We start from the raw sequence: 23,704 nt of genomic DNA, 5'->3' as shown, positions 1-23,704 counted from the left end.
TGTTTCTTTGTCTTTTATGGGGTGGGTGTTAGTATGTTCAGTAGCGTTTTTATGCCTGTATTAGGGTTCTTACGTTTGTCCCAATTTTTTCATTGACAGTCTTAATAATTGTATGAGTTATATATAGGTCTTTTATCCATCTTGCGTATGTTTGTGTGCATGGTGTGAGGTCGGGGTCTCGTTTCATTCTTTCGCAAGCGGAGAGCCAGGTTTCCCAGCACCATTTGTTGCAAAGGCTCTTTCTGGGCCAGATGACACCACCTTGCTCGCTGAAAGTAGGGGCGGGGGGTGCTTTGAAGCCCTTGCTGATGGAGACACAGGACAGCAGTCTTCAGAGTGGATGACGACTCCCTGTGAAGACCAGCATCCTCACAGCTGAGCCAGCAAGCAACATCGTGATCCATGGACAAAAGCCAGAGGTTGGCAAGGATTCCTCTCTCTTGGACCCACAATCGGCGCTCATTGGAAGCAGCGGCGCGATCGATCGGCGGCGCACCAGGAAAGTGCACCGTGGGTCCTTCTGCTCCACAAGGGCTCTCTAAGCACTGAACGTGAAGCTGGTCCTTTTTGTTTAATCTTTTTACTGGGGGCTCATACAACTCTTATCACAATTCATCTATCCATCCATGTGTCCACCACATTTGCATATTGTTGCCCTCATCATTCTCAAAACATGTGCTTTCTACTGAGCCCTTGGTATCAGCTCCACATTTTCCCCTCCCTCCCCGCCCACCACCTCAGGAACCCCTGATCATTTATAAACTATTATTATTTTTTAATGTCTTACACTGTCTGACGTGCCCCTTCACCCACTTTTCTGTTGTCTGTCCCCCAACCTCCCTCCACCCTCCCAGTATCTCCACGCTCACCACTGGCCCTGAAGGATCCTCTGTCCTGGATTCCCTGTCTCCAGTGAAGACGATTCTTTAAAGACTAAGGAGCTCCTGATCCAAGCCACCTTGCATGCATGTGAAAGTTGGACACTGCATAAGGAAGGCGGACGGAAAATGGATGCATTTCAACTATAGTGTTGAGGAAGAATATTGGACAAGACCATGGGCGGCCAAAGAACAAGGAGACCTGTCTTGGAACAAGGATAGCCGGCGCGTGCTCCGCAGAGACATCTCCTCACATATTTTGAACGTGTTGTCAGGAGAGACCAGTCCCTGGAGAAGGGCATCCTGCTTGGTAGGGGGGCAGCGACGAAGCCGCCGGATGAGACGGATTGAGACTGCGTCTGCAACAACAAGCTCAGACGTGAGGACGGCGCAGCACTGGGCAGGGTTTCCTTCCGAGGCAGATCAGGCCGCTCGGAGTTAGAGCCGCCGGGATGGCACCTGACGACGACGACGTGGCCAAGGCCCATGGGTGACCCGGCCAGGACGCGAGTCCTCTTCGTGGCAGAGTAAGATTTCATAGAACATCCACGTCCCCTTCTCTGTGCCCTCGTCTGTGGTGCGCTGACCACCGGCCGACTGTCCTGGAGCGTGCTCCCGTGGGATTTCTTTCGAGGACAGTTTTGCTGACCTCCCACTCCCGTGCCGTGCCACTCAGGGGCTTCACTGGGCAGTCAGCGCCACGTCCATTCTAAAATATTTCCTTCATTCTCGTTCCCATTGTTATTCGCTCTCCACCACCCACCTCCTGCAGCCTCCCCCGCCCTAACCCTAAGTGACTGTCTTTACAGATTGCCTAACCTGGATTTCATATAAAGAAAATCATGCCCAGAAAACCCCACAACAACAAATTAAAATATAGAAAAATCTCCATAGCAAAGAAAGCAGAAGATAATAGAAACTAGAAAAAAAAATTTAATGGGCCACAGGGGAAAACAAATGATATGTGAAGTGTTAACCAACTACGTCTCCAGTAACCCACTTTCCAGTGCACACTGCCAGAGGGCAAGCCTGTCCACATCCCTGGTCAGTGGTCTGCGCGGGGGACCCTGCAATGGGCTTTGGGTTTTCACGGTCATCCACAGCCTCCTGAAACCCACATGCTCAGACCTTCAGCTCCAAGACAAGTTCCTCCTCTGATTTTGGATTTATTTTTTTTATAATCCTTGGGTCACATGGGCTGGTATGTTCCTTCAATGTGGACTTAGCTGACATCTCGCCAGAGCTGTAGATATTTAGGGAAGCCGATAGCCTCGACTCTCTCCCTCAGAGCAGCTGGTGGGTTTGAACCACCAACCTTATGGTTAGAAGTCCAACCATTACCCTGCAGCACCATGAGGGTTCCTCCAGAGACGAGCGAATCAAAAATGTTGGCCTCCTCAAAATGTCATATTTCTGTCTTCCAAGAGGCCTTCATTGAGAACATGAAGACGGGCCCCAGCCTTGTGGAAACACTCTTCATTGGATAAAACACTCACTGGCAGAGCATTTTTTAAAAGGAACCCTGGGCTGCTAAGTGCAAGGTCAGCAGTTTGAAACCACCAGCCACTCTGCTGGAAAGAGACAAGACTTTCTGCTCTTGTCAAGAGTCAGAGTCTCGGGAACGCACAGGGGCAGTTCTGCCCTGTCCTACAGGGTCACGATGAGTCGGCACCGTGATAGAGAGATGCAGACTATATGTGTACTGCTTAACTCTCAGGACAGAATAATACACATATCACCCTGTAGTCGTCCGGGTAGACTAACAAAGCAAATTCACAGACACTCATATGTGTATAAGAAAGAGCTTTCTATACAAGAGCAATGGAACATTGAGAAACATCCCAGCCCAGATCAAGCCCGTAAGTCCAATATTAGCCCATATGTCTGACACCAATCTATAAAGTCCTCTTCAGACTCACACAACACATGCAATGACCAATGCAGGACGATCACAGGCCAGTGGGTGGGAAGTCTTGTGGATCCAGTGGCGTTGTCAGCATCTCAGCGCTGGCAGGGTCTCCACGGGGCTTCTCCAGCTCCAGGGCTCTGGCTGCATCAGGGTAGATCACGAGGCTTCTCGTCAGAAAGGTCTCGCAGGGAGTGAGCATGTGTCCCACCTCCAGCGAGCGATTTATCTCCTTAGCTCCTCCAAATGAGGCCATCAAGCTGCCACCTGATTGACGGGCTGAACCCCACCCCTTCACTCTTAATCCTCTCAACCTGACATCACATGGTGTAACTACCACACACCCAATCAAGTGGGCAAAAGATTTCAACAACACGTCACCAGAGGAGAAACACGTCGCTGGCCCCTTTCTTTCTCCATTAAATGACGTCTGACTCGGGTAGCCCTGGGCGTGCCCGCAGGTTCCCCGTGGGGCTTTGTGGAAGTGGGTGGCCAAGCATGTCTTCCTCGATGCTTACAAATGCCAAGTGTTGGTGGGGACAGGGAGCCACAGGCGCCCTGTACACGGCTGGCCGGGGTGTAGAGTGCTCCGACACTTTGGAAAGCAGCTGGGCAGTTTCTTCAAAGATCAGCCCACACTTAGCCTAATGCACACTCCCTGCCGTGCCGCCACAGCGCCCCGGTGGGCGTCTGAGACCACCGCTGTCCACGGGAGTAGAAAAGCCACTGGTGGCTGCCAACTGCCAGCCTCGCAAGGCCGAGCCACCAGGACACGTAACGGGCTCTATGAATCCAAAGCCACCAGGCACTCATCCATGGGAGAAAGGTGGGCCGCCCACAGGGTCTCCGTGAGCCGGCATCCGCGCCGTGGCCGCGCGCTAACACACACGGGAGGGGCCTTCCGAAAAGCTCCTGGGCGATTCCGCTCTTCTGGAATTCCCTTCTTCCCAGGAGCTGCTTGGAGGCCCTTCCCCCGTGGTGCCCACCCAGCGCCGAGCCTGTCCCAGTCAGTCACAGCGGCCCTATTTGTCTGTGCCCCGACCTGGCCGCATGCCACCGGCCGTCACGGCGGCAAGAATGGACAAAGTGAGGTCGTCACCCAGGGGGTGGGCTGCCCAATGAGGGCGGGCCCCGCGGCACCCCGGCAGCCTCCTCCCTGGCTTGGGGCCACTGTGAGCCAGGCGGGCTCAGGCCAGCTAGCAGCTCCAAAGACGGAAGGCAAGGAGCCGGCCGCGGGCGCACGCTGTCACCTCCACTTCTCCTCCACGGGAAGGCAGACAGGAGCACAGGCCGGGTCTCTGGGGTCCACCGGGGCCAGCAGGTGCGGGCGGTGGCAGCCAGACCCTGGGTCTGTGCAGGAGCAGGGCTCCTCCGGGTTTGGGGGGGTGGGTGGGGACGGTGAACATGGTGCCCGCTGATGCAGAAAGCTTGTTCCTGAAGCAACGCCCAGCAAGCCTCGGGGTCCACGGTGACCCGGGAGCGATGCTGAGGACCAGCCAGGTGTCTCGCAGAAGGGTGGCCTGGTTGAGGGCCCTCCCTCGTGACGCCCTCGGTTAGGAGCACAGGTCTGGGACCAGCGTGCTTGGCACCCCACGGGCGCGTTCACTTGCCTTGTCATGGGTCACAGGACCCGCTGCGGGCACGTTCTCGGTGTGTCAACAAAGAAAAGAATGTCCGCAGTGGAAGCGCACACACGAAAGGTGCGCCCCCTCCGCAGGGGGAGGGGCTGCAACGCGGGGGTGGGGGGGAATGCTCTCAGGAAGCCTGTGAGCAAGCAGCCAATGCGACCGACTGTCACCTTCCTGCAGCTCTCTGTGGGAGCTTCCTGGGAGAGGGTCCGCCTTCCACAGCTCCCTGCGTTCTCAGGGGGCGCCGGGTGCACGTCGTGGGCCAGTCCGACCCGCGAGACCCTGAGGCCCCGAGGCAGGCGGGCGCTGTGGTGGCAGTGAGCTCCGGGCCTTTCTCCTGAACGTTCAAACAGCCACCTTTCCGTTTGGAGTGGGCCACTTGACCCGAGAGGAAGCCCGGTGGGCAACTGAGACGTGACCCCACCTGGTCAGCAACCCCGCTGACCGCCTGTGTCTGGGCCAGTACTGTTTCCCTGTCCTGTCTAGTGGGGTACAAACCAAGATGCCCCAGAACGGAAAACCAAACCCACTGCCGCCAGTCCTAGGGACTCCCCCCCCCCCAAACAGAGCAGACCTGCTGCAGCGACAGGGCTTCTGTAGCTGCCCATCTTTAGGGGGGCAGAAAACCTGGTCTTTCTCCCCGAGGAGCAGCTGCTGGATTTGAAGCACAACCCTGACAGGGAGCAGCCCAGCACCTAATCCACAGCACCCTGAGCCGGCCGTGTGTGTGTGTGTGTGTGTGTGTGTGTGTGTGTGTGTGTGTGTGTCTGCGTGTGTGAAAATGATGGATTATATATATTATAAATTTTATATGATGCACATGGGCCGGGTATTGTATGTCAAATACACCCCGAAAACTGTTGAAACAAATGTTTTTTAAGTGCTGCTTTGTCCACCCAAAAGAGAAGGCGGGGGTGGGGTGGGGCAGAAAGTACCACCCTTCCTCCGCAGGCCAAGGCACACACATCAGGGGAAAGGGTCTCCCAATGCGGTTCAGAGGCCGCCTCGGGAAATTCGCTGCAGAAACAAGTCAGAGGACCCCGGCCAAGACCACATGGTCTGAGGCTGCTCAAATGGGAGGCACTGACCGAGCCAGCCTTGCCATCTGGATAGGGAAGGCCCTCTGCTACCTGGTACCACGGAGGGGGTGGCCATCCTGGAACTGAGCCCACAGTGCGGAGATGGACCCTGGGAACAGGGGCCCACAGTGCAGAAGTGGCCCTGGGGTACATTAACCCTGCACCCCTGATAGCATTGTTTCTCTCAGGTCAGCCCCGGGCAGCAGAGACTGGGTGTCATGAAGGAAGGGGCTGGTGTAGAGAGGTGGGGGCCCTGCAGCTCTCCCCAGCCTATGCCCACTGGCTGGGCTGTCCCCAGCACATCTTCTGGGCATTGGCCTTGCACCCCGAGTTAGGCCTTGGTTGGCTGGCTACCCTTGGTTGCTAATGACATGTACTCCACAGTTCAGCCACTTCCAGGTCCCCAAAGGCTGCACCCGCACCCCTGGGTCCGTACCAGTGGGCTGCCCACCAGGGCTAAGCAAACTGTGTAACTGGTCCTCCAGCTACACACCCCTTGGAGGGCAGAGGCAGCTTAGATAAGGGTGTGTGCCTGCAGTGGGTCTCAAATCCGGCCCGGGGCAGCAAGGCCTGGGCCCACAGCCCTGCCTTATCTGTTTATTTTCCATTGGACATCCGCTGGGCTGGGCCAGAGGGAGCCCCCAGCAGGCAGGGTGAATGGGGGAGGCCATTGCTAACCCAGAGGCTGAGGGCGGGACCATGTTCACAGGATGGGGGCCACTGCCTGCCCTGGAGTCAGGCCCCATGCTGCACCCAGCGGGAGAGTCTGAGTTCAGGAGCTGGCTGGGGGGGCCGGGGGACCACAGGGACAGCAGGGTTCAGTCCTTCTAGGGCCCAGGCTAAGCTAGGGAGACGCTGTGGGGGCCATAGCCCTGGACCCTCTGCACTGCTATGGGACGGAGCACCAAGGGGCTGGGCTGTGTTGGCATCGGGGTGTCAGGAGCCAGGTGAGGGGCTGACTCTGTGCCCCTCCCATGAAACCCCTTGTCCTGATGGGGAGGGGCAGACTTGCCACGTCCACTCCCCACCCTCAGGGTGGCCTGGTTGGCAGGTGGGTGTGCTGCCCAAGCCTGACTCAACTGCCCCTCCCCCACTCCAGCCGGCTGGACCTGGCCTGTCCCTACCACCCTGTCCGCATTCCCCACTGTATGGGGATTTAGGCCCCTTCCCTGGAGGGTCCCCCACCCCTGCAGCAAACCCAGAACTCCACTGTTTCAAGTCCACCCCAGCTCCCAGAGCACTGTGGGATAGAGTAGACCTGTCTTTAGGCCCCTCAGCTGGAAAACTGAGTCAGCTCACCACTGACCCCCCCAGGGATGGCCCTGCACTGGCCAGCTGAGGCCTAGAGCCAAACCCATCCCTGTTCAAGCCCCTCCTCCACTCTGCCCCTCACAACCCCTCCCAGCTCAGCCCGGCCTCCTGGGCCACACAATGGGCTGTGGTCAGCTGTGGTCCAGGTCGGGGGAGGCCTGGAAGGGTAGGGGCTGGAGACAGGAGGGGCGTGGCTGGGAGGAGAGCTTGGGGCAGAAGGAGGCTTCTGGCAGTGGAGGAGCAAAATAGGACCCGAATGGGGAGGGGCTGCCAGGATCAAGGTGCTCCTGACCCCCGGCCCCACCCCCTGGATGCCCATGGGAGCAGCCCCCCTGGGTGAGACTCACTCTGGTGTTGAATTCCTTGCCAGAAGCACTGGGAACCGCAGATGTCAGTGTGTTGATCAATGACCACTAGCCGGAGGGCAGTCCACCTTCCCCCTGCCTGGAAATGTCACCGCTGACCCAAGAGGGCCCGGCGAACTGGGTCAGGCAGGGGGCTGGCAGGCAGGTGGCCCTCTCAGGACCAAGGGTCAGAAGGGTGGATTGCCTCCGAATATGGGGTCAGCTCAGAGGCCAAGTCCAGGGCGAGTCCGGCAGCTATTCCTTTCCAGAACCTTCTGGGGGACCTCACGGGGTACACCGGCTGGTATCCTCCCCGGGTCCTCGTGCTAAGCAGGGGGCAGCGCAGGCCTGTTAGGTAGCTGTCCCTTGGGAGACAGTACCCACCCTCAGAACTGAGCCTGGAAACAGACTGGCACCCAGGGCCTCACTTGCAGGCGGGGGGCGGGGGGGGTGGCGCGTGAGGCCAGAGGGCTGGGGGTGGAGGAAGGTGCAGGAAGGAGGGGCTGCTCAGGTGGGGTGAGGAGAAGGGGGCCAAAGGGCGGGGCTGGGGGTCCAGCGCAGCCACCAGGGTCCGGACTGGGTGTGAGGGTCACCCCTTGGCCATGGCCTCCACCCCCCTCCCCCCCGAGGTGGACAATCGCCCACTTGTGCTCCAGCTGCTCCCGCGGTGGGGCACGACCTCTTATCAGGAGATTGCGGAACAAAGGCCTGGAGCTCATGTTTACTGAGTGTCGGGTCATCTCCAGCCACAGGCCCGCCGGCCTCCGGCCCCAGCGGTCCGTGACTGCACCATCCGGGGGGGCCCCCAGCATGGTGGGTGAGCCAGGCAGAGCGTCATCCCCCTTGGTGGGAGGCCCAGAACAGGTTTCCAGGAAGTCCCAGGCCGGGCACCAAGCTGCCCGCTCACCAAACACAGGCCCAGCCATCGGCTCTCCCCCTGTCCCCGCCCCATAGAGCCTCTGGGTCTCCCAAGCAGCTGGGGTCTCCCTGACTCGCGGGGGCAGTGGCCAGGGGCTCAGTGTCCCTGCCCTGAGGGACCCCTGGGAGCCTCAGGCCCCATCTCCTTCCCTCACCCACATAGCCCCCACACACACTGGATGCATGCCCACTCTGACAAGCCTGGGGCCTCCGGGCATCCCTCACTCCCAGAGCTGGGAAGGCAGGGGGGATGGGGCCAGCAGGCCTGTGCCCAGGGCCCGAGGTCTGGAAGTCGGGGTGTAGAGAGGGAGCAGGGCCGAGACTGTCTTAGGGTCCCAGTGGCGTCTCTGTTTGGGTATCGGACTGCTAACCACACAGTCGGGGGTTCAAAGCCACCAGCCACTTGGGGGGAGAAGGATAGACTGCAGCCTGAGGCATACAGCTCTGGGTGCCAGCAGAGTCATGCCACCCAATCCTGAAGCACCTCTGGAGCTGGGAGGGGACACAGAGAGGGGTTGTGGACCCCGGGGGCTGCAGGGGCGGGGGCAGGTGGCATGGTGGCAGGCAGGGAAGTTCCATGGGTCCTGGTGGCTGAAGGGTGCCTCCATTCCTGCCCAGCTCAGCAGGGGCAACCCCAGGGGTGCCCCCTCCTAAGCCCTGGCCCTCACAGCCTCAATTCGCCCAACAGGCTGCATGGCCCAGGGTGGTTTAATTATTAGGAAGTCCGAGCTGCCCCTCCAGGCCTGAGGAGTTTCACCTCTAGGTGTGTGTCCTGGCCCTCTCCTCATCCCCCCTGCATACCTTGGCCGATAACGTCCCCACCGGGGCCCCACAGCCAGGGAAGAGCAAGGAGGGCAGTCCCCACCCAAGTTCCATGAGGACCTTCAGCCAGAGTCCCCCACCCTGCTGAAGGACGCCCCCATGGAAGCAGGGCTCCCAAGGGCAGGGGAGCCTGCCTGAGTGGCCACCGCACCCTGTCCACCTGGGCTTGCAGGCCAGAGTCCCAACTTGGAGGGTTTGAGCTCCACCCCCGGGCTGTTTCTCCTCAGACAAAGGGCCCTCCAAGGTCAAGGCTGTGTGCTAGGTGGCTGCCTGAGAACCCACAGCCTGATGGACAGACGGACAGACGAACGGGCTGAGTAATTTCCTCCCACTGCAGGATCTCTGGGGAGGGTGACATCACGTGGGTCCGGGTGTCTGTCCGTCCATCCATGTGGCCAAGGTCTGCAGAAGGTAGGCATCACATAGGTGACCTGGGGCCCATGCCTTACTTGCAGGATGAGAGGGACCACCAGCCCCATCACCAGTGCAACAGCTCTGGGCCACTGGGACCCCAGGGCTAGGCTCTCTGCCAGTCTGTCCACCCTTATCCAGACAGCAACCCCCTGTCCTCCCCTGCCCACCCTGATGATGCAGGAGCCAGGCCCTCCAAGCGTCCCCTACACTGGAGGTCAGCACATGCCCCCCACACACACTGGAGGTCAGCACATGCCACACACACACACACTGGAGGTCAGCACATGCCCCATACATGCCTCCCCCCGGCACTGGAGGTCAGCACATGCCCCACACACACACTGGAGGTCAGCACAGGCCACACACACACATCTGCATTGCACGGCCTCTTCTCCACCGACTTCAGAGGGCAGCTCACCCAACCAGCCCAGTGGGGACTTTGGGGCCCAGGACTGAGCCTGACCCTCACCCTCTCCTTGACCCTGACCCTAACCCTCATTTCCACCCTGCTGTGCCCCCTCCAGGGTTGCTTGTGCCCTACCAATGGACAGAGAGAGACCAGGCTGGGCCGGTCTGCCCCCTCTCCCCACTCCACTGACAGGGTGGGGGGTGCAATTGAGGCCACCGCCAGGCCCTCAGACTACCCACAGACACTTGGGGTACCCCCTGCTGGGCAGGGTCCAGTAAGCATTCCATGGCAGCTGGGGACATCGGGGTCTTCATGCTGAACCAGGTCACAGCACCCCCCACCCCTGTCTGCACTGTCTCGCCCTGGATCTGCCTACTCCCCACCCCTTCCCAACCCCTCAGGGTTTCTCACAGGACGGACTTCCAGACGCCGTGGAGCTGAGGGGACACGGTAAGCTGGGGCCTTTGGGGATCCTGGGATCCAGGTAAGGAACAGTGTCCCTGGGCTATCACTGGACAAATGTGTGGCAGAGTAGAGGAGGGGCCCCGGCCAAGACCCTCCAGCCAGCTCCTGGTGGTTGAAGGTGCCCATGCCCACCTGGGGCAGGTGACCCCACCCCACCCAGGGTGCCTCGGGCAACGTTGCTTCTCAATGGGCACAAACATGGGAGGTCCTGGAGGGCCCTGCAGGGGCATTCCAGCACCCCCCCCCCGGGGAGGGGTGAGAGTGGGAGCTGCTCCCAGCCTGCTGCAGGCCCCCGCGCCGCGTGCTGATAAAGCCACAGGATCCTGTTTGACCAGCACCAGGCCGGCCAGAAGCAGCAGTCACAGGCGGCCAGCGTGGGGCGCGGCAGGGGCAGGGCCCGGCCCTATATAAGGCACTCGAGTCCCAGAGGTGGCAGTGTCCGGCTGTGCGGTGTCCAGCAGCGGCCTCTCCTCTCGGCACCATGCTCGGGCCTCAACTGCTGCTGCTCTCGGGGTGGGGAGCTCTGCTCGGGGCCGGTGAGTGGGCCGGGCCCCCAGGCTGTGGGATCTCCCGGGCCTCCACACCTCGCTGGCCAGGACAGCATGGACACCAGGAACGGGAGGGGGCGGGGGGCTGGTGGGAAATCCTCCCTGTCCCATGCACCACACAGAGGCCGGGGGAGTTGGGGCCAGGCGCAGTGCCCAGGAGGCAGGAGCCTCAGATAGGGGGGCGAGGGCTCCTGGCTGAGGTGCAGGACATGAAGTGGCCCAGCAGCCCCCACAGGTCTGTGGAGCCCCACAGTGAGCCTGCTTCCTGTCTGTAAAGTCGAGGCACACCCCGCGTTCGAGGCTGCGGAGTGACCTGTGGGCGCCTGGCCTCTCTCAGGAGCAGCCCCCTGCCTTCCCCACCCCCTAGCGCTGGGCAGCCAGTCAGCCCAAGGGTCTCAACAACTGCCTCCCATGGGCCCTGGTCCACCTGGCCTGCCCAAGCCTGCAGGCTCCTCGCCAGCGGACTCCTCTTCCAGGGCCCACCAGCCTGGGTGCATGTGACCCTTAGGTTGGCCTCAGACCCAGGGGCCCCCGTGGTGGCAGACAAGGTTTGAGGAGTATGCCCGGGCAGCCCCCACCTTGGTGAACTATGCAGGGAGGAAGCGCTGGAGAGCTATGGGCGCCCCCAGCCCCTCCCTCAACACTCAGACCTACACCCTGCCTCAGCAGGACCTGAGGGCCCGAGACAGTCTCTGTTTGGGTCCCCAGGGCCCCCAGAGGCTTTCTCAGCACACAGCCAGCACTGGGGACGGGCCACCTGCCCCGCCCTGGGCCTCACAGCTCTAGGGCCAGAGCTGGGGAGAGGCTGGGCGCAGGGTGCTCTAGAGACAGTCATGGACTGGGGGAGCGGGTGCCTGGGAGCTAGCCGTGGGCTGGGGGAGCGGGTGCCTGGGAGCCAGCCGTGGGCTGGGGGAGCAGGTGCCTGGGAGCCAGCCGTGGGCTGGGGGAGCGGGTGCCTGGGAGCCAGCCATGGGCTGGGGGAGCGGGTGCCTGGGAGCCAGCCATGGGCTGGGGGAGCAGGTGCCTGGGAGCCAGCCGTGGGCTGGAGCCAGCGGGAGGGCTGATGGCCCAGGACCGGGGTTGGCTAGGGGCTGAGCTCACAGCAGCGAGGCTGCAGGGCAGCAGCTCAGTCAGCGTCCTTCTGTGAACACATTTCAAGCGTCAACCCCATGGCAGGCAGGTGGGGAGGAGGGCCTGCCCTTCAGGGCCCACAGCTCTGACCGCCTGGGAGTGGGCCCCAATGTGGTGGTGCCAGCACAGAGAGCGGGGGTGGCGCCCTTCCAAGCGTGCAGACGGAACAGCCCGTGACCCATGGAGCCACCAAGGGCTGAAGGTGGCAGGCGTTCCGCCTGGAGCCCAGGAGGGGCTAGTGCCACCCCCATTCCGAGAACAGCAGAAGTGCCTCTGGGGCAGGGTGTCATCCACCCCTGCTGTGTGTATTTGGGCGGTGGCGGGGAGGTCTGTCCACGCCACTGTGGAGACGAGGCAGGCGGGGGGGGGGGGGCGACATCCACCCTTGGGGTGAGTTGGTGTGGGGAGGCTACAGGCCAGGTGGGACAGTGGAGATGAGGAGGGGGTCAGAGGGACAGGGTGAGAGAAAGAGGCACCCATTGAGGGGAGCCACCGCCAGTGGGGACCCCAGTGCCCACGTGGGTGGGGTGATGAGCTTATCAAGGCCACAGACATGGGGGCAGGGTGAGGGAGGCAGATGGGGCCACCACCCCCTGAAAGGTGAAGACATAGAGACATGGACCTTCAGAAGGGGAACCCTGCCCGAGGACTCCACCCTGTGCCCCCCATCCCCCACCGCCACTGCTCTGTCCTCCCCACCCGGCCGCGCTGTGGAGAAACACTCTGCAGGGCCACCTGGATGAACAGGCAGGCTGAGGGCCACTCTGCCAGGAGGACCGTGGGGTGGGGGTGACTCAGGCTCCACTGGGGGTGGTGGTGGTGCTGACAGTGTATGCTGGGCCAGGGGCGGCCAAGCAGAGGATGCCAGAGGTCCTCCGAAACCAGAGGGGGAGAGTAGATCCACCGCCACCCTTCCCCAGGGACTGAGGCTCACTGAGAGGGACCAGGGCCCCAGGGCAGGGGTGCTGCCCACAGTGGGAGAAGTCCCCGCTGGAGAAGCAGGGTGTGGATCAGGGCAAGCAGATGAGCGAGTGTGAGAGTGAGTGAGTGTGAGGGAGGGAGGGAGAGTGCATATGTATGAATGAGTGTGAGAGAAAATGAATGAGGGTATGTGAGTGTGAGAATGAGTATATGTGAATGACTGTGAGTGAGAGTGAATGAGTGAGAGTGAGTGTGACTGTGTGTGAATGAGTGTGAAAGTGAGAGTGAGAGCGAGAGTGATTGGAAGGACCGAACCTGAGAACCTGTCCAGCCCTCCCAACACACACACACACACACACACACACACACACACACACACACACACTCCTGGGCCTGGGCTCCCACACTAACACTGACACAGCGGACACTCAGTTCAGGCTAGGCACTGGACAGCCCAGTGCAGAGGTGGGGCGGCCTGACACTGACCAGTCCCTCCTGCAGGTCTCGGTGACACCTCCTCTGCTGACCCCAGCCTCCGGACCCTGAATGGCTCCGCATGGACAGGTGAGCACCACGGGCAGGCCTCAGGGTCCAGGCGGGGGTCTCCACAGGAGGGTCCAGCCACAGAAGGCCCACGGGGCTCATGGTTGTGGAGGGCTGGGTGTGTGGGTCTGGGGAGGGCACCCCCGCTGCCCTGGCCTGCAGAGGTACACCAAGGCTGGGCTGTCACTTCCTGACTCAGCTCGGGGCAGGGGACACACCAGCCCCTAACTGTAAGGGGCAGTGAGAGGCAGGCCCTGGCCCCGTGCAGGGAAGTGTGGGATAGGCCCAGCACGGGGTCCCAGTCACAGCCGCCTAGCCTCCCTCCGCAGCCGAGGACAAGGGCTGGTGTTCCACGTGGGGGGCCGGCCATTTCTCTACCTTCGACCACCACGTATATGACTTCTCCGGGACCTGCAACTACGTCTTGGCGGCTGTCTGCAAGGACGCGACGCCCACCTTCAGCGTCCAGCTGCGTCGCGAGCAAGGCGGGAGGACAGCGCGCATCATCGTGGAGCTGGGCTCCTCGGTGGTCTCTGTACAAAGCGGCACAGTCTCCATCAAGGATGTGGGGTAAGGGCAGAGGGGCAAGGCGGGGCCTGGGCGTGGGCGGGGCCGGCCGGCTGGGCAGCCCAGCTGAGGTGCTCTCCCCCAGGGTGGTCAGCCTGCCCTACACCAGCAACGGGCTCCAGATCACACCCTTCGGCCAGAACATGCGGCTGGTAGCCAAGCAGCTGGAGCTGGAGCTGGAGGTGCTCTGGGGCCCGGACGGCTATGTTCTGGTGAGGATGGCGGACGCACACGTGGCGGGCAGCCCCGCGCCTGCCCTGAGCAGGGCCATCCTCTTCCCTCTGACCCTCGGGCCGGGGACTGGGCCGTGGCGGGGCTCTGGTTTCCCCATCTGGAAAGCGAGGATGGCCCAGCAATCAACCGGGGTCCCCAAGGCCACCGCGGGAGAGAACGCCCCCTCTCCCGTGCCCCCCTCCCGTGACCGCCCCCCCACACACACACCCCCCCACACGCAGGTTCTGGTGGAGAGGAAGTACATGAGGCAGCTGTGCGGGCTGTGCGGAAACTTTGACGGAGAGCCGGCCAACGAGTTCCTCAGCGAGGACGGTCGGTGCAACAGGCGCCAGGTTGGGGGGCGGGGGGGAGGGGTTGTCCCCTGGAGGCCTTGTACCCCGCAGTGCTGACTCCATTCCGGGCCCCCAGGCCAGCTTCTGGAACCTCACCAGTACGCCACCCTCCAGAAACTGGACGATCCCAATGAGATCTGCGCCTACGAGCTGATCCCCCAGCCCCAAGTCATGCGGGGAGAGCACGTAGGTGGAGGGGAGGGCGCCCCCACCCTTTCCCACACACTTCCTTCCCTGATGACTCCAAGTGGCTCTCTGCCCAGGCCCGGACCTGCGCCCACCTACTGAACCTGGTGTCCCCCGAGTGCAACGTGCCCCGGGAGCCCATGGTAAGGAGCTGCCAGGCAGACTTGGCGGCATGCGCCCAGCCAGGCCAGCGCAACTGCAGCTGCGCCACCCTCTCGGAGTTCTCCCGCCAGTGCAGCATGGCTGGCCAGCCGGTCAACAACTGGAGGACCCCAGACCTCTGCTGTGAGTCTTGGGTGGGGGCGTGCTGGGAGCTCCCCAGAGCAGGGCAGACCTACCCCCAGCCCACCTCCCCGGGGCCTTGGTTGCCAGTCTTACACCCATGCCCCCTCTTCAATCCGCCCACAGCCGTGGGGCAGTGCCCGGCCAACCAGGTATACATGGAGTGCGGCTCGGCCTACCTCAGGACCTGCTCCAACCCCAGGCACAGCCACCCTGGCTTCTGCACCTTCAGCTGCTTCTGCCCCGAAGGTGAGGGAGACAGACCCCCACCCCTCCCATGAGGGCAGGAAGCCCTGTGTCCACTTGGCTCTGGAGGAGGCGGCATCTGAGTGGACTTCCAGGACAACCCATGCGGTCGCAGGTGCCTCCTGTGGTCTGGCACTACCCAAGGGGCACCGTCGATCTGGGAAGGTGGAGGTAGCCACAGGCGACCATGGCAGCAGCGAATCCAGGGGCGGGGGGTGAAGGGTGAAGTCACAGGGCTCAAGTTGCCAGAGGGCTGGACAGCCAGGGGGTGCTGCCAGCAGAGGGCGTTGGCCCCACACAGGCTCAGGAAGCTCTCCTGCAGGGACGGTCCTTGATGACCTCTCCAAGCACCAGGCCTGTGTGCCCATCTCCCAGTGCCCCTGCATGCTCAACGGCGCCCTGTTTGCTGCTGGGCAGGTCACCTCGTCTGCCTGCAGGACGTGGTAGGTGCTGGCGGCAAGGCAGGGCATGAGGGATGATGCTGGGCTGGGAGGACGGGGCACACTTGACTTCAATCCCCTTCCCCACGCCCCCCCTGGCACCGCTCCCCACCCCAGCCAGTGCACCAACGGCCTCTGGGAATGTGAGGCGCAGCCCTGCCCGGGCCGCTGCTCCCTAGAAGGAGGCTCCTTCGTCACCACATTTGACGCCAGGCACTACCGCTTCCACGGCACCTGCACTTATGTCCTCCTCCAGGTGAGAGGGGCAGCGGGCCGGGGGATGGGCGAGGAGCAAGGGAGAGGGGGGCATACCAGAACCCCCGCTTGACCCAGTATACCCTTCTCCAGAGCCACCAGCTCCCTGACAAGGGCTCCCTCCTGGCCGTGTACGACAAGTCCGGTTACTCACATTCGGAGACCTCGCTGGTCGCCATTGTCTACCTGTCTGACCAGGTACACACACCGCCCAGCCCACAGCCCCAGGCAGCCGGCGCCAGGCACAGGCCTCAGCCCCGGGCGACAGTGGGGCCCCATGCCTCAGTCTGCTCTCTCTCCAGGACAATATCATGATTTCTCAAGATGAAGTGGTCACCAACCACGGCGATATCAAGTGGCTGCCCTACAAAATTCGTAGGTTCCCCGAGCTGGGCAGGAGTGGGGAGAGGGAACACGCAGACAGCTGCTGAGTCTCTGTCCCTCCAGGCAACATCACGGTCTTCAGACAGTCGTCCACCCACCTCCAGATGGTCACCTCCTTCGGCCTGGAGCTCGTGGTCCAGCTGCAGCCTGTGTTCCAGGCTTACATCACTGTGGGGTCCCAGTTCTGGGACCAGACTCGAGGTGGGCCCCACCCCCGCCCCTGGCCTGGCCCTGCTGATCCTCCATGTCCAGGGAACTTGCGGTCCCGCAACCTGGGCCACCTGGCAGGGTACAGTGCCCCTGCCAGCCGGACAGCCGCGAGACTCTGCATGCGGGTTCCTGAGGTCGGTCCGGGCCCACCCTAGCTGCAGCGGGCTGGTGGGGGTGAGCCTACTGAGAGCCATCCGGGCAGGGCGCATGTGGGCAGGGGCTAGCGGCGGGGCTCGCGTGCGCACACCCACCACTGACGGCCTGGGTGGGTCCAGGGCTCTGTGGCAACTACAACGGGGACACCACCGATGACTTCACCACCAGCATGGACATCACCGAGGGCACCGCCTCGCTCTTCGTGGATTCCTGGCGCGCAGGGAACTGCCCGGCGGCCCTCGAGCGCGAGACGGACCCTTGCTCCATGAGCCAGCTCAACAGTGAGGCCCACGCCCCGGGGAGAGTGGGGATAAAGGCGGTTGGGAGTGGGGGGACCCCAGGGCACTTGGGGGAGCCCCACCACCACCTGTCTCCTCAGAGGTGTGTGCCGAGACCCACTGCTCCGAGCTGGTGAGAGAGAACTCCGTGTTCGCCAAGTGCCACTCCATCGTGAACCCCAAGCCCTTCTACAAGGTGGGCAGGGCCCGTGGGTGTCTGGGTGATAGGATGAACCCCAAACCTTTCTACAAGGTTAGCAGGGCCCCATGGGTATCTGGGGTGATCGGATGAACCCCACACTTTTGGGGGGCTTTACAGACTTTATTATTTTTCTTGTCTTTTTAATCATTTTATTGGGGGCTCGTACAGCCCTTATCATAATCCATACATACATCCATTGTGTCAAGTACATTTGTACATTTTTTGCCATCATCATTCTCAAAACATGTGCTTTCTGCTTGAGGCCTTGGTATCAGCTCATTTTTCCCCTCCCTTCCTGCTCCCCCATGAGCCCTTGATAATTTATAAATTATTATTTTGTCATATCTTACACTGTCCGATGTCTCCCTTCACCCACTTTTCTGTTCTCCATCCCTCAGGGAGGAAGTTATATGTAGATCCTTGTCATCAGTTTCCCCTTTCCACCCCCCCCCAGCCCTTCTACAAGGTGGGCAGAACCCCATGGGTATCTGGGTTGATAGGTTGAACCCCAGGCCCTTCTACAAGGTGGGTGGGATGCTGTAGATGTCTGGGAATGAGGTGAGCCCCAGGTCGTCTACAAAGTGGGCAGGGTCCCTCAGGTGTTTGCAGGGTATTGAAGGTGAGCCCCTCTCTTATACAAAGTGGGAGGGAGCCTGCATGTTTTGGGGGGGCCATTGTGCACTCTCTGCTCCTAGCTGGCTTAGGGGCCTGGGGAGCAGGATACCCTGGGCCCCCCAGCAGTAGAGCACCCCACTCTCCACAGAGGTGTGTCTACCAGGCGTGCAACTATGAGGAGACCTTCCCCCACCTGTGTGCGGCCCTGGGGGCCTACGTGCAGGAGTGTGCCGCCCAGGGCGTCCTGCTCCGGGGCTGGAGGGACAGCGTGGACAACTGCAGTGAGTGTCCCAGGGAGGCTCCTGGGGTGTCGGGTCTTAATGGGGGGCTCTAAGGGTCCCAAGGCAGGGTCCTGGGGCTTTATCAGGGAGGCCCCAGAGTCCCGAGAGAGCACCCTGAAGGACATTCTCACAACCCACAGCCGTCCCCTGCACGGGCAACAGGACATTCAGCTACAACAGCCAGGCCTGTGAGCGCACCTGCATGTCTCTGTCCGACCGCTCCCTTGAGTGCCACCCAAGCACAGTGCCCGTGGACGGCTGCAACTGCCCCGAGGGCACCTACCTGGACCACAAGGCGGAGTGTGTGCGCCGGGCACAGTGCCCCTGTCAGCTGGACAGCCAAAACATCATCCTGGCGGGCCAATCCATCGTCATGGATGGCGCCACCTGGTGGGGCCCAGCACACCTCCGGGTGGGGGTGGGGCACCCTGGCCGGCAGCACCCCCATACCCCAGGCTTGGGCTGCTAACAAGGCCTCTCTCTTACAGCTACTGCCACAGCGGCCGGTTGACCTGCTCCGGCCAGCCCCCGGTGCTCCTGGGTGTGTATCGATTGGTGAGAGGAGGTGGGGACTGCCCGTGTGAGCATGTCTGACCCCCGTCCCTCTGCCTCCCGCAGCCACCTGCACAGCCCCAAAGACCTTCCAGTCCTGCAGCCAGTCCGAAGACAGCAAGTTTGGGGCAGCCTGTGCCCCTACGTGCCAGATGCTGGCAACGGGCACTACCTGTGTAAGGCTCCCACAGGAATGGCACCCTCCACAGGAGGACGCCCCAGTGGACACCCCCACAGCTCCTACGGGGCTCTGAGAGGATGTCCACACAGAGAGGGCAGCCAGCCTCCCTGCTCTGTCCCCTCATCAGGACCCAGGGGTGTGTCCTGAGCAGCTCTGAGGGCCACGGGGAGCGGGGTGGGAGGGTCTCAGGTACCCTATTAGCCAGGGTGGGCAGGAGGGCTCAGCCAGGATCGCTGAGCCAGGGGCAGCCTACTGATATCACAGATGGACGGTGGGCAGTGAAGTTAGCTGCATGAAGCAGCCAGCGGTCCTGGCAAGATGTTGGGGTGGTCTGCACAGGGGTCCAGGGGCCAAGCCCACATTGAGAGCACCCCTGCCCTCCCCCTCAGACTTCCAAAAAGTGTGAGCCTGGCTGTGTCTGTGCTGAGGGCCTCTATGAGGATGCCAATGGGCAGTGCGTGCCCCCCGATGACTGTCCCTGCGAGTATGGGGGGGCCTCCTACTCCCGAGGTACCAAGATCAGCCCAGACTGTCAAACTTGGTAAGGTGCACCCTGCTCCTCTCCCTCCGGCACCCTAGCCCAGCCCAGAAGGACAGTGGTCTGGGCAGTGGGGGCTCACAGCACTGGGAGAAGCCTAGGGCAGACCCCTGGGTGTTGGGTGCCTACGCCTGAGCTGGCCTCCTCTCCCCAGCACCTGTAAGCAGGGGAAGTGGGTGTGCGAGCCAAAGCCCCACTGTGCCTCCACCTGCACCCTCTATGGGGAGGGCCACGTGGTCACCTTCGACGGGCAACGCTTCCTGTTTGACGGCAACTGCGAGTACACCCTGAGCACGGTAGGGCCCGCCCTGGGGGCCACAGGGAAGAAGCGGGGCACATGGACCCCGCCTCAGAGCCTGTCCCTCCCCACAGGACGGCTGCAGCGCCAACGACTCCCGACCCACCTTCAAAGTCGTCACGGAAAACGTGGTCTGTGGGAAGTCGGGGGTCACGTGCTCACGGGCCATCAAACTCTTCTTAGGGGTGAGTGGGTGACCCTCCCCAGCTGCCACCCCTCGCCTGGCACCCCTGGGTGGCAGGGCGGGAGTGGGTCAGACCAGAGACCGCTGACCCGTGTTGCCCCACAGGGTCTGTCCATCGTGCTGGCCGAGAGGACCTACACAGTCAGCGGGCACAATGCCCAGGTCAGCTTCCAGGTGCAGCCGGGCTCCCTCCACCTGGTGCTGGATGTCCAGGTCGGCAGCAAGTACAACTTGACGCTCATCTGGAACAAGCACATGACGGTCCACATCAGGGTCTCACGTGCCTCCACACAGGTACCCTTGGTGCGGATGGGGCGGGGCCCGTCGGGAGGCGGGGCGGGGCCTGCCAGGAGGCGGGGCCTGCCAGGAGGCGGGGCGGGGCCCGTCGGGAGGCGGGGCCCATCGGGGGCGGGGCCCATCGGGGGCGGGGCGGGGCCCGTCGGGAGGCGGGGCCCGTCGGGAGGCCGGGCCCGAGCCGTGCCCCTGCTGCGTCGTGCAGGATGCCCTCTGCGGCCTGTGCGGGAACTACAACGGGAACATGAAGGACGACTTTGAGACCCGCAGCAAGTACGTGGCGTCTGGCGAGCTGGAGTTTGTGAACTCGTGGAAGGAGAACCCGCTGTGCGGGGACACGAGCTTGGTGGTCGACCCCTGCAGCCTCAACACCTTCCGGCGCTCTTGGGCTGAGCGCAAGTGCAACATCATCAACAGCCAGACCTTCGCGGCCTGCCACAATCAGGTGAGGCAGGGGCCCTGACAGGGCTTCCAGCGTGGAGAGGTGACTGCCCCCAGAAAGCCAGCACCTGTGGGCCCACATCTAGCGGTCAGGCTTGCCACAGCCCACTCCGGGCCAGAGTGTTCTAGCCCCCAAATGAAACGCACCCCCAAAGGCTGGGGAGGCGGGGGCAGGGAGTGAGGACCAGATCAGAGTACCCACTGGAAGACTCAGGGGCACTTGGGACCACTGTGGACCAGAGACCTGCACTGGAGGGGTCTTCTACATGAGTGGGGCAGCAGCACCCCCATGGGTACCTGTTCACTAGGTGGCCCTATCCAGCTGCAGGGAGTCTGAGTGGGGGGAGGAGTCAGGCGGCCAGAAGTGGTCTCACACCTGCAGGTCCTGTGGCTTCCACCAGCCTGCCGGCCACTAGCTGTGCCCTGGCCTCAGGAGGGCCTCTCTGTAGGCATAGAAGGGGCAGCAAGGGGCCCAGGAGTATGCACCTTGGTCATCGGGCCAGAGAGTGGTGACCATGAGTGACCCACAAGGTGCAGGAGGCTGAGGCACATGCCTGCTATGTGTTACCTGGATGCGTCCCCACAGGTATACCACTTGCCCTACTATGAAGCCTGTGTGCACGATGCATGTGGGTGTGACACAGGTGGGGACTGTGAGTGTCTGTGTGACGCAGTGGCCGCCTATGCCAAAGCCTGCCTGGACAAGGGCGTGTGCGTGGACTGGAGGGCCCCCGACTTCTGCCGTGAGTGCCACCCCTGCCGTCCCGCCCCGGGGCCCCCGCCTCATATCCACGGCCCTGGATGACCTCAATGTCCTCCCTGCTATCTCTGGGCAGCCATCTACTGTGACTTCTACAATACCCACACGAGGGTGTCCGGGGGCAGCAAGTACCAGTACACACAGGCCAACTGCACATGGCACTACCAGCCCTGCCTCTGCCCTGACCTGCCGCAGAGCCACCTGCAGGCCAACATAGAAGGTACTGGCCACCATGGTCCCATCTGAGGCCATCCTTGCTTGAGGAGAGGGCTGGCAGCGGAGTGGCTAGCAGTGTGACCTCGGGGACTGCCCTCTGTACTCAAACTCCAGAGACAAGTGATCAGTAGAGCCTGGGGGCCAGTGCAGGAGAGGGGGTGGAAGCTGGGGGTCAGGGGCACCAAGGAGGGGGGCCAGAAGGGACTAGAAGGCCTGGTGTTGGGTAGGCTTAAAGTGTCAGGATGGGCCAGGGTGGGAGTAGCGACCGGGCCCACAGCCGCCATGTCCTCTGCCCCAGGCTGCTACAACTGCTCCCATGATGAGTACTTCGACCCCAGCGAGGGCTCATGCGTGCCCTGCGGTGAGTTCCGGTGCCCCGTGCCGCGGAGGGACACAGCCAGCTCTGCCTTCTTGTCCCAAACAGCTCACAGTCACTCTGGGCCCACTGCTGCCACCCATTGTCCAATACAGGAACCGCACGACAGGGCTTTGGAGCAGCCAGGAAGGGGCTGTGTGCCAGGGCGGCAGTACCCAGGAAGGGACAAAAGGGAGGGGGCTCGTGTCCTCCCACTCCCCCACCCCCACCCCCACAGGCCTACAGGGTTGGAAGGGCTGTGCAAATGGGCCAATGAAAAGAGGAGGGCTGGGTCGTAAGGGAGAACCGGGCAGTGGCTCCTGCAGCACAGTGACCAGCTTCCTGTCCTTGCAGCCCCGGCCACCACGCCATCCCCACCCGTCACAGGTGATTGTACACACGCTAGGTGCCAAGGTGATGCCCTCTCACCCTGCTCCCTTGCTGGCATCAGCATGCCCACAGGCGGGTGGAGGGGTGGGCGTGTGGACTTTAGCTGCCCAGGGGCCTGGGATCCCATGTGGGGCTTCAGATGGAGCTTGACGTAAGTCTGGGTGGCAGCAGTCTGCCCCTGCCAGCACCGCACCGGACACCCGAACTCCAGGCAGGGTTCCACAGAGGACTCCCCACGCTCTGCCAGAGGGGGCCGACCCTCCCTGCCCAGCAATGACTCCCATGTGGTACCCACAGCCCCACCCTCCACGGAGGCCCCACCTACTACACCTGTCAGGACAACCCCCAGCACCAGTGGGCTGACCAACAGCTCGGCCACACCTGTGGGCCCTACAGAAACCACGAGCCTGCCGGTCAGCTCCAGGGCCACCCCGCAGGCCTCACCTACCACGCCAGCGGTCTCAGCCTCAGCAGGTAGTGTCTTCTCGGCCCTAGCACCTTTGTGGGGGACACTTGGCGGTTTCTGAAAAGGCTTTCTCAATAGAATAAGCCGGCCATGAAGGGAGCCCAATAGCTGAGACTGAACAGTCCCTGAACATGGATAGGCCCTGAGGTGGGGGGGAGGGAAGTGCCCCACCCCCGCCCAGCAGCGGCCCAGGCCTGGGGCCTGTGAGGGGCTGGCCAAGGACAGGCATGTGGGCAGGGACAGGTAGTAAAGCCACGAGCCCGCCCCAGACGCCAGAGTGGCCCTCGGGTGTCCTCGAGGGGTGCGGTGAAAAGCTGGGGAGCATGGTGTGGGGTGGACCATGTGCAGGTATTCAGGGTGACTGTCGGTGTGGTAACCTCTACAGAGTCACCGGGAAATACAACAGCTGTCACCTCAAGGGCCACCTCGGCACCGAGTCCCACGTCTACACAGGGTATCACGTCTACTAGACCTCCTGTGACCAATGCCACAAGCCCACCCACAGCATCCCATCCCAGCGTGGCCACACAGACGACAGCGCTGGCCACAGCACGGACCACGGCACCTACAGTGAGGCCGGCAACACCGGAAGAGACCCCGGGGTCTCCCCCAGGTAAGTGTGCCCACCATGAGGGCAGTGGGAGCGTGCGGAGGAGGGCCTAGTGCCACAAGCACAGCCTCAGCTCACAGCCTCTCCCACTGACTCCCGTGCTGGCACCCAGCCCCTCTGACTCACTCCTGGGTGGTCAGCGACCAGCAGGGCAGGAGAGGCAGCCACAGCCTTGGTGGCGGGAGGGCGGGGGAGCACAGAGGAAAAGGGGGCTGAGGACGCAGCAGACCAGGTCGAAGGGACTCAGGATGATACCACGTGGGGGCTAGGTGGAGTTCAGGCTGATGAGGAGGGGACAGTAGCAGCCGAGAAGATTCGAGGGGCAGGGGAAAGGGGCCCAGGTCGACCATTCTATCAGGGGATGACACATAGGGCAAAAGAAAGGCCCCTAAATATCAAGGCCAAGCACACAAGGTCTTAGCGCAGCAAGGACC

At 62.3% G+C, this 23,704-nt stretch overlaps 1 protein-coding gene across 1 annotated transcript in view; it reads left to right on the top strand.

Moving 5' to 3' along the window:
- LOC142445035 (mucin-6-like) overlaps positions 1-23,130 on the top strand; it is a 73,908-nt gene extending 50,778 nt beyond the window's left edge. Inside the window, exons 2-31 of the mRNA XM_075546527.1 lie at positions 3,736-3,870; positions 12,829-12,892; positions 13,276-13,338; positions 13,647-13,887; positions 13,970-14,096; positions 14,340-14,430; positions 14,527-14,636; positions 14,714-14,921; positions 15,045-15,167; positions 15,487-15,607; positions 15,722-15,860; positions 15,953-16,057; positions 16,162-16,234; positions 16,307-16,444; positions 16,729-16,890; positions 16,989-17,083; positions 17,853-17,985; positions 18,126-18,375; positions 18,474-18,526; positions 18,604-18,713; positions 19,108-19,259; positions 19,411-19,552; positions 19,629-19,739; positions 19,844-20,032; positions 20,238-20,477; positions 21,060-21,216; positions 21,310-21,453; positions 21,748-21,810; positions 22,492-22,668; positions 23,009-23,130. Coding sequence (XP_075402642.1) covers positions 3,736-3,870; positions 12,829-12,892; positions 13,276-13,338; positions 13,647-13,887; positions 13,970-14,096; positions 14,340-14,430; positions 14,527-14,636; positions 14,714-14,921; positions 15,045-15,167; positions 15,487-15,607; positions 15,722-15,860; positions 15,953-16,057; positions 16,162-16,234; positions 16,307-16,444; positions 16,729-16,890; positions 16,989-17,083; positions 17,853-17,985; positions 18,126-18,375; positions 18,474-18,526; positions 18,604-18,713; positions 19,108-19,259; positions 19,411-19,552; positions 19,629-19,739; positions 19,844-20,032; positions 20,238-20,477; positions 21,060-21,216; positions 21,310-21,453; positions 21,748-21,810; positions 22,492-22,668; positions 23,009-23,130 — 4,038 coding nt within the window. The remainder of the gene's footprint in view (positions 1-3,735; positions 3,871-12,828; positions 12,893-13,275; positions 13,339-13,646; positions 13,888-13,969; positions 14,097-14,339; positions 14,431-14,526; positions 14,637-14,713; positions 14,922-15,044; positions 15,168-15,486; positions 15,608-15,721; positions 15,861-15,952; positions 16,058-16,161; positions 16,235-16,306; positions 16,445-16,728; positions 16,891-16,988; positions 17,084-17,852; positions 17,986-18,125; positions 18,376-18,473; positions 18,527-18,603; positions 18,714-19,107; positions 19,260-19,410; positions 19,553-19,628; positions 19,740-19,843; positions 20,033-20,237; positions 20,478-21,059; positions 21,217-21,309; positions 21,454-21,747; positions 21,811-22,491; positions 22,669-23,008) is intronic.
- The last annotated feature ends 574 nt before the right edge of the window (positions 23,131-23,704 follow it).

Source organism: Tenrec ecaudatus, chromosome 4, assembly GCF_050624435.1.
Source record: "Tenrec ecaudatus isolate mTenEca1 chromosome 4, mTenEca1.hap1, whole genome shotgun sequence".
NCBI classification, from domain to species: Eukaryota; Metazoa; Chordata; class Mammalia; order Afrosoricida; family Tenrecidae; genus Tenrec; species Tenrec ecaudatus.
Note: the sequence above shows the minus strand (reverse complement) of the source record. Positions and strands in the feature narration are given on the sequence as shown.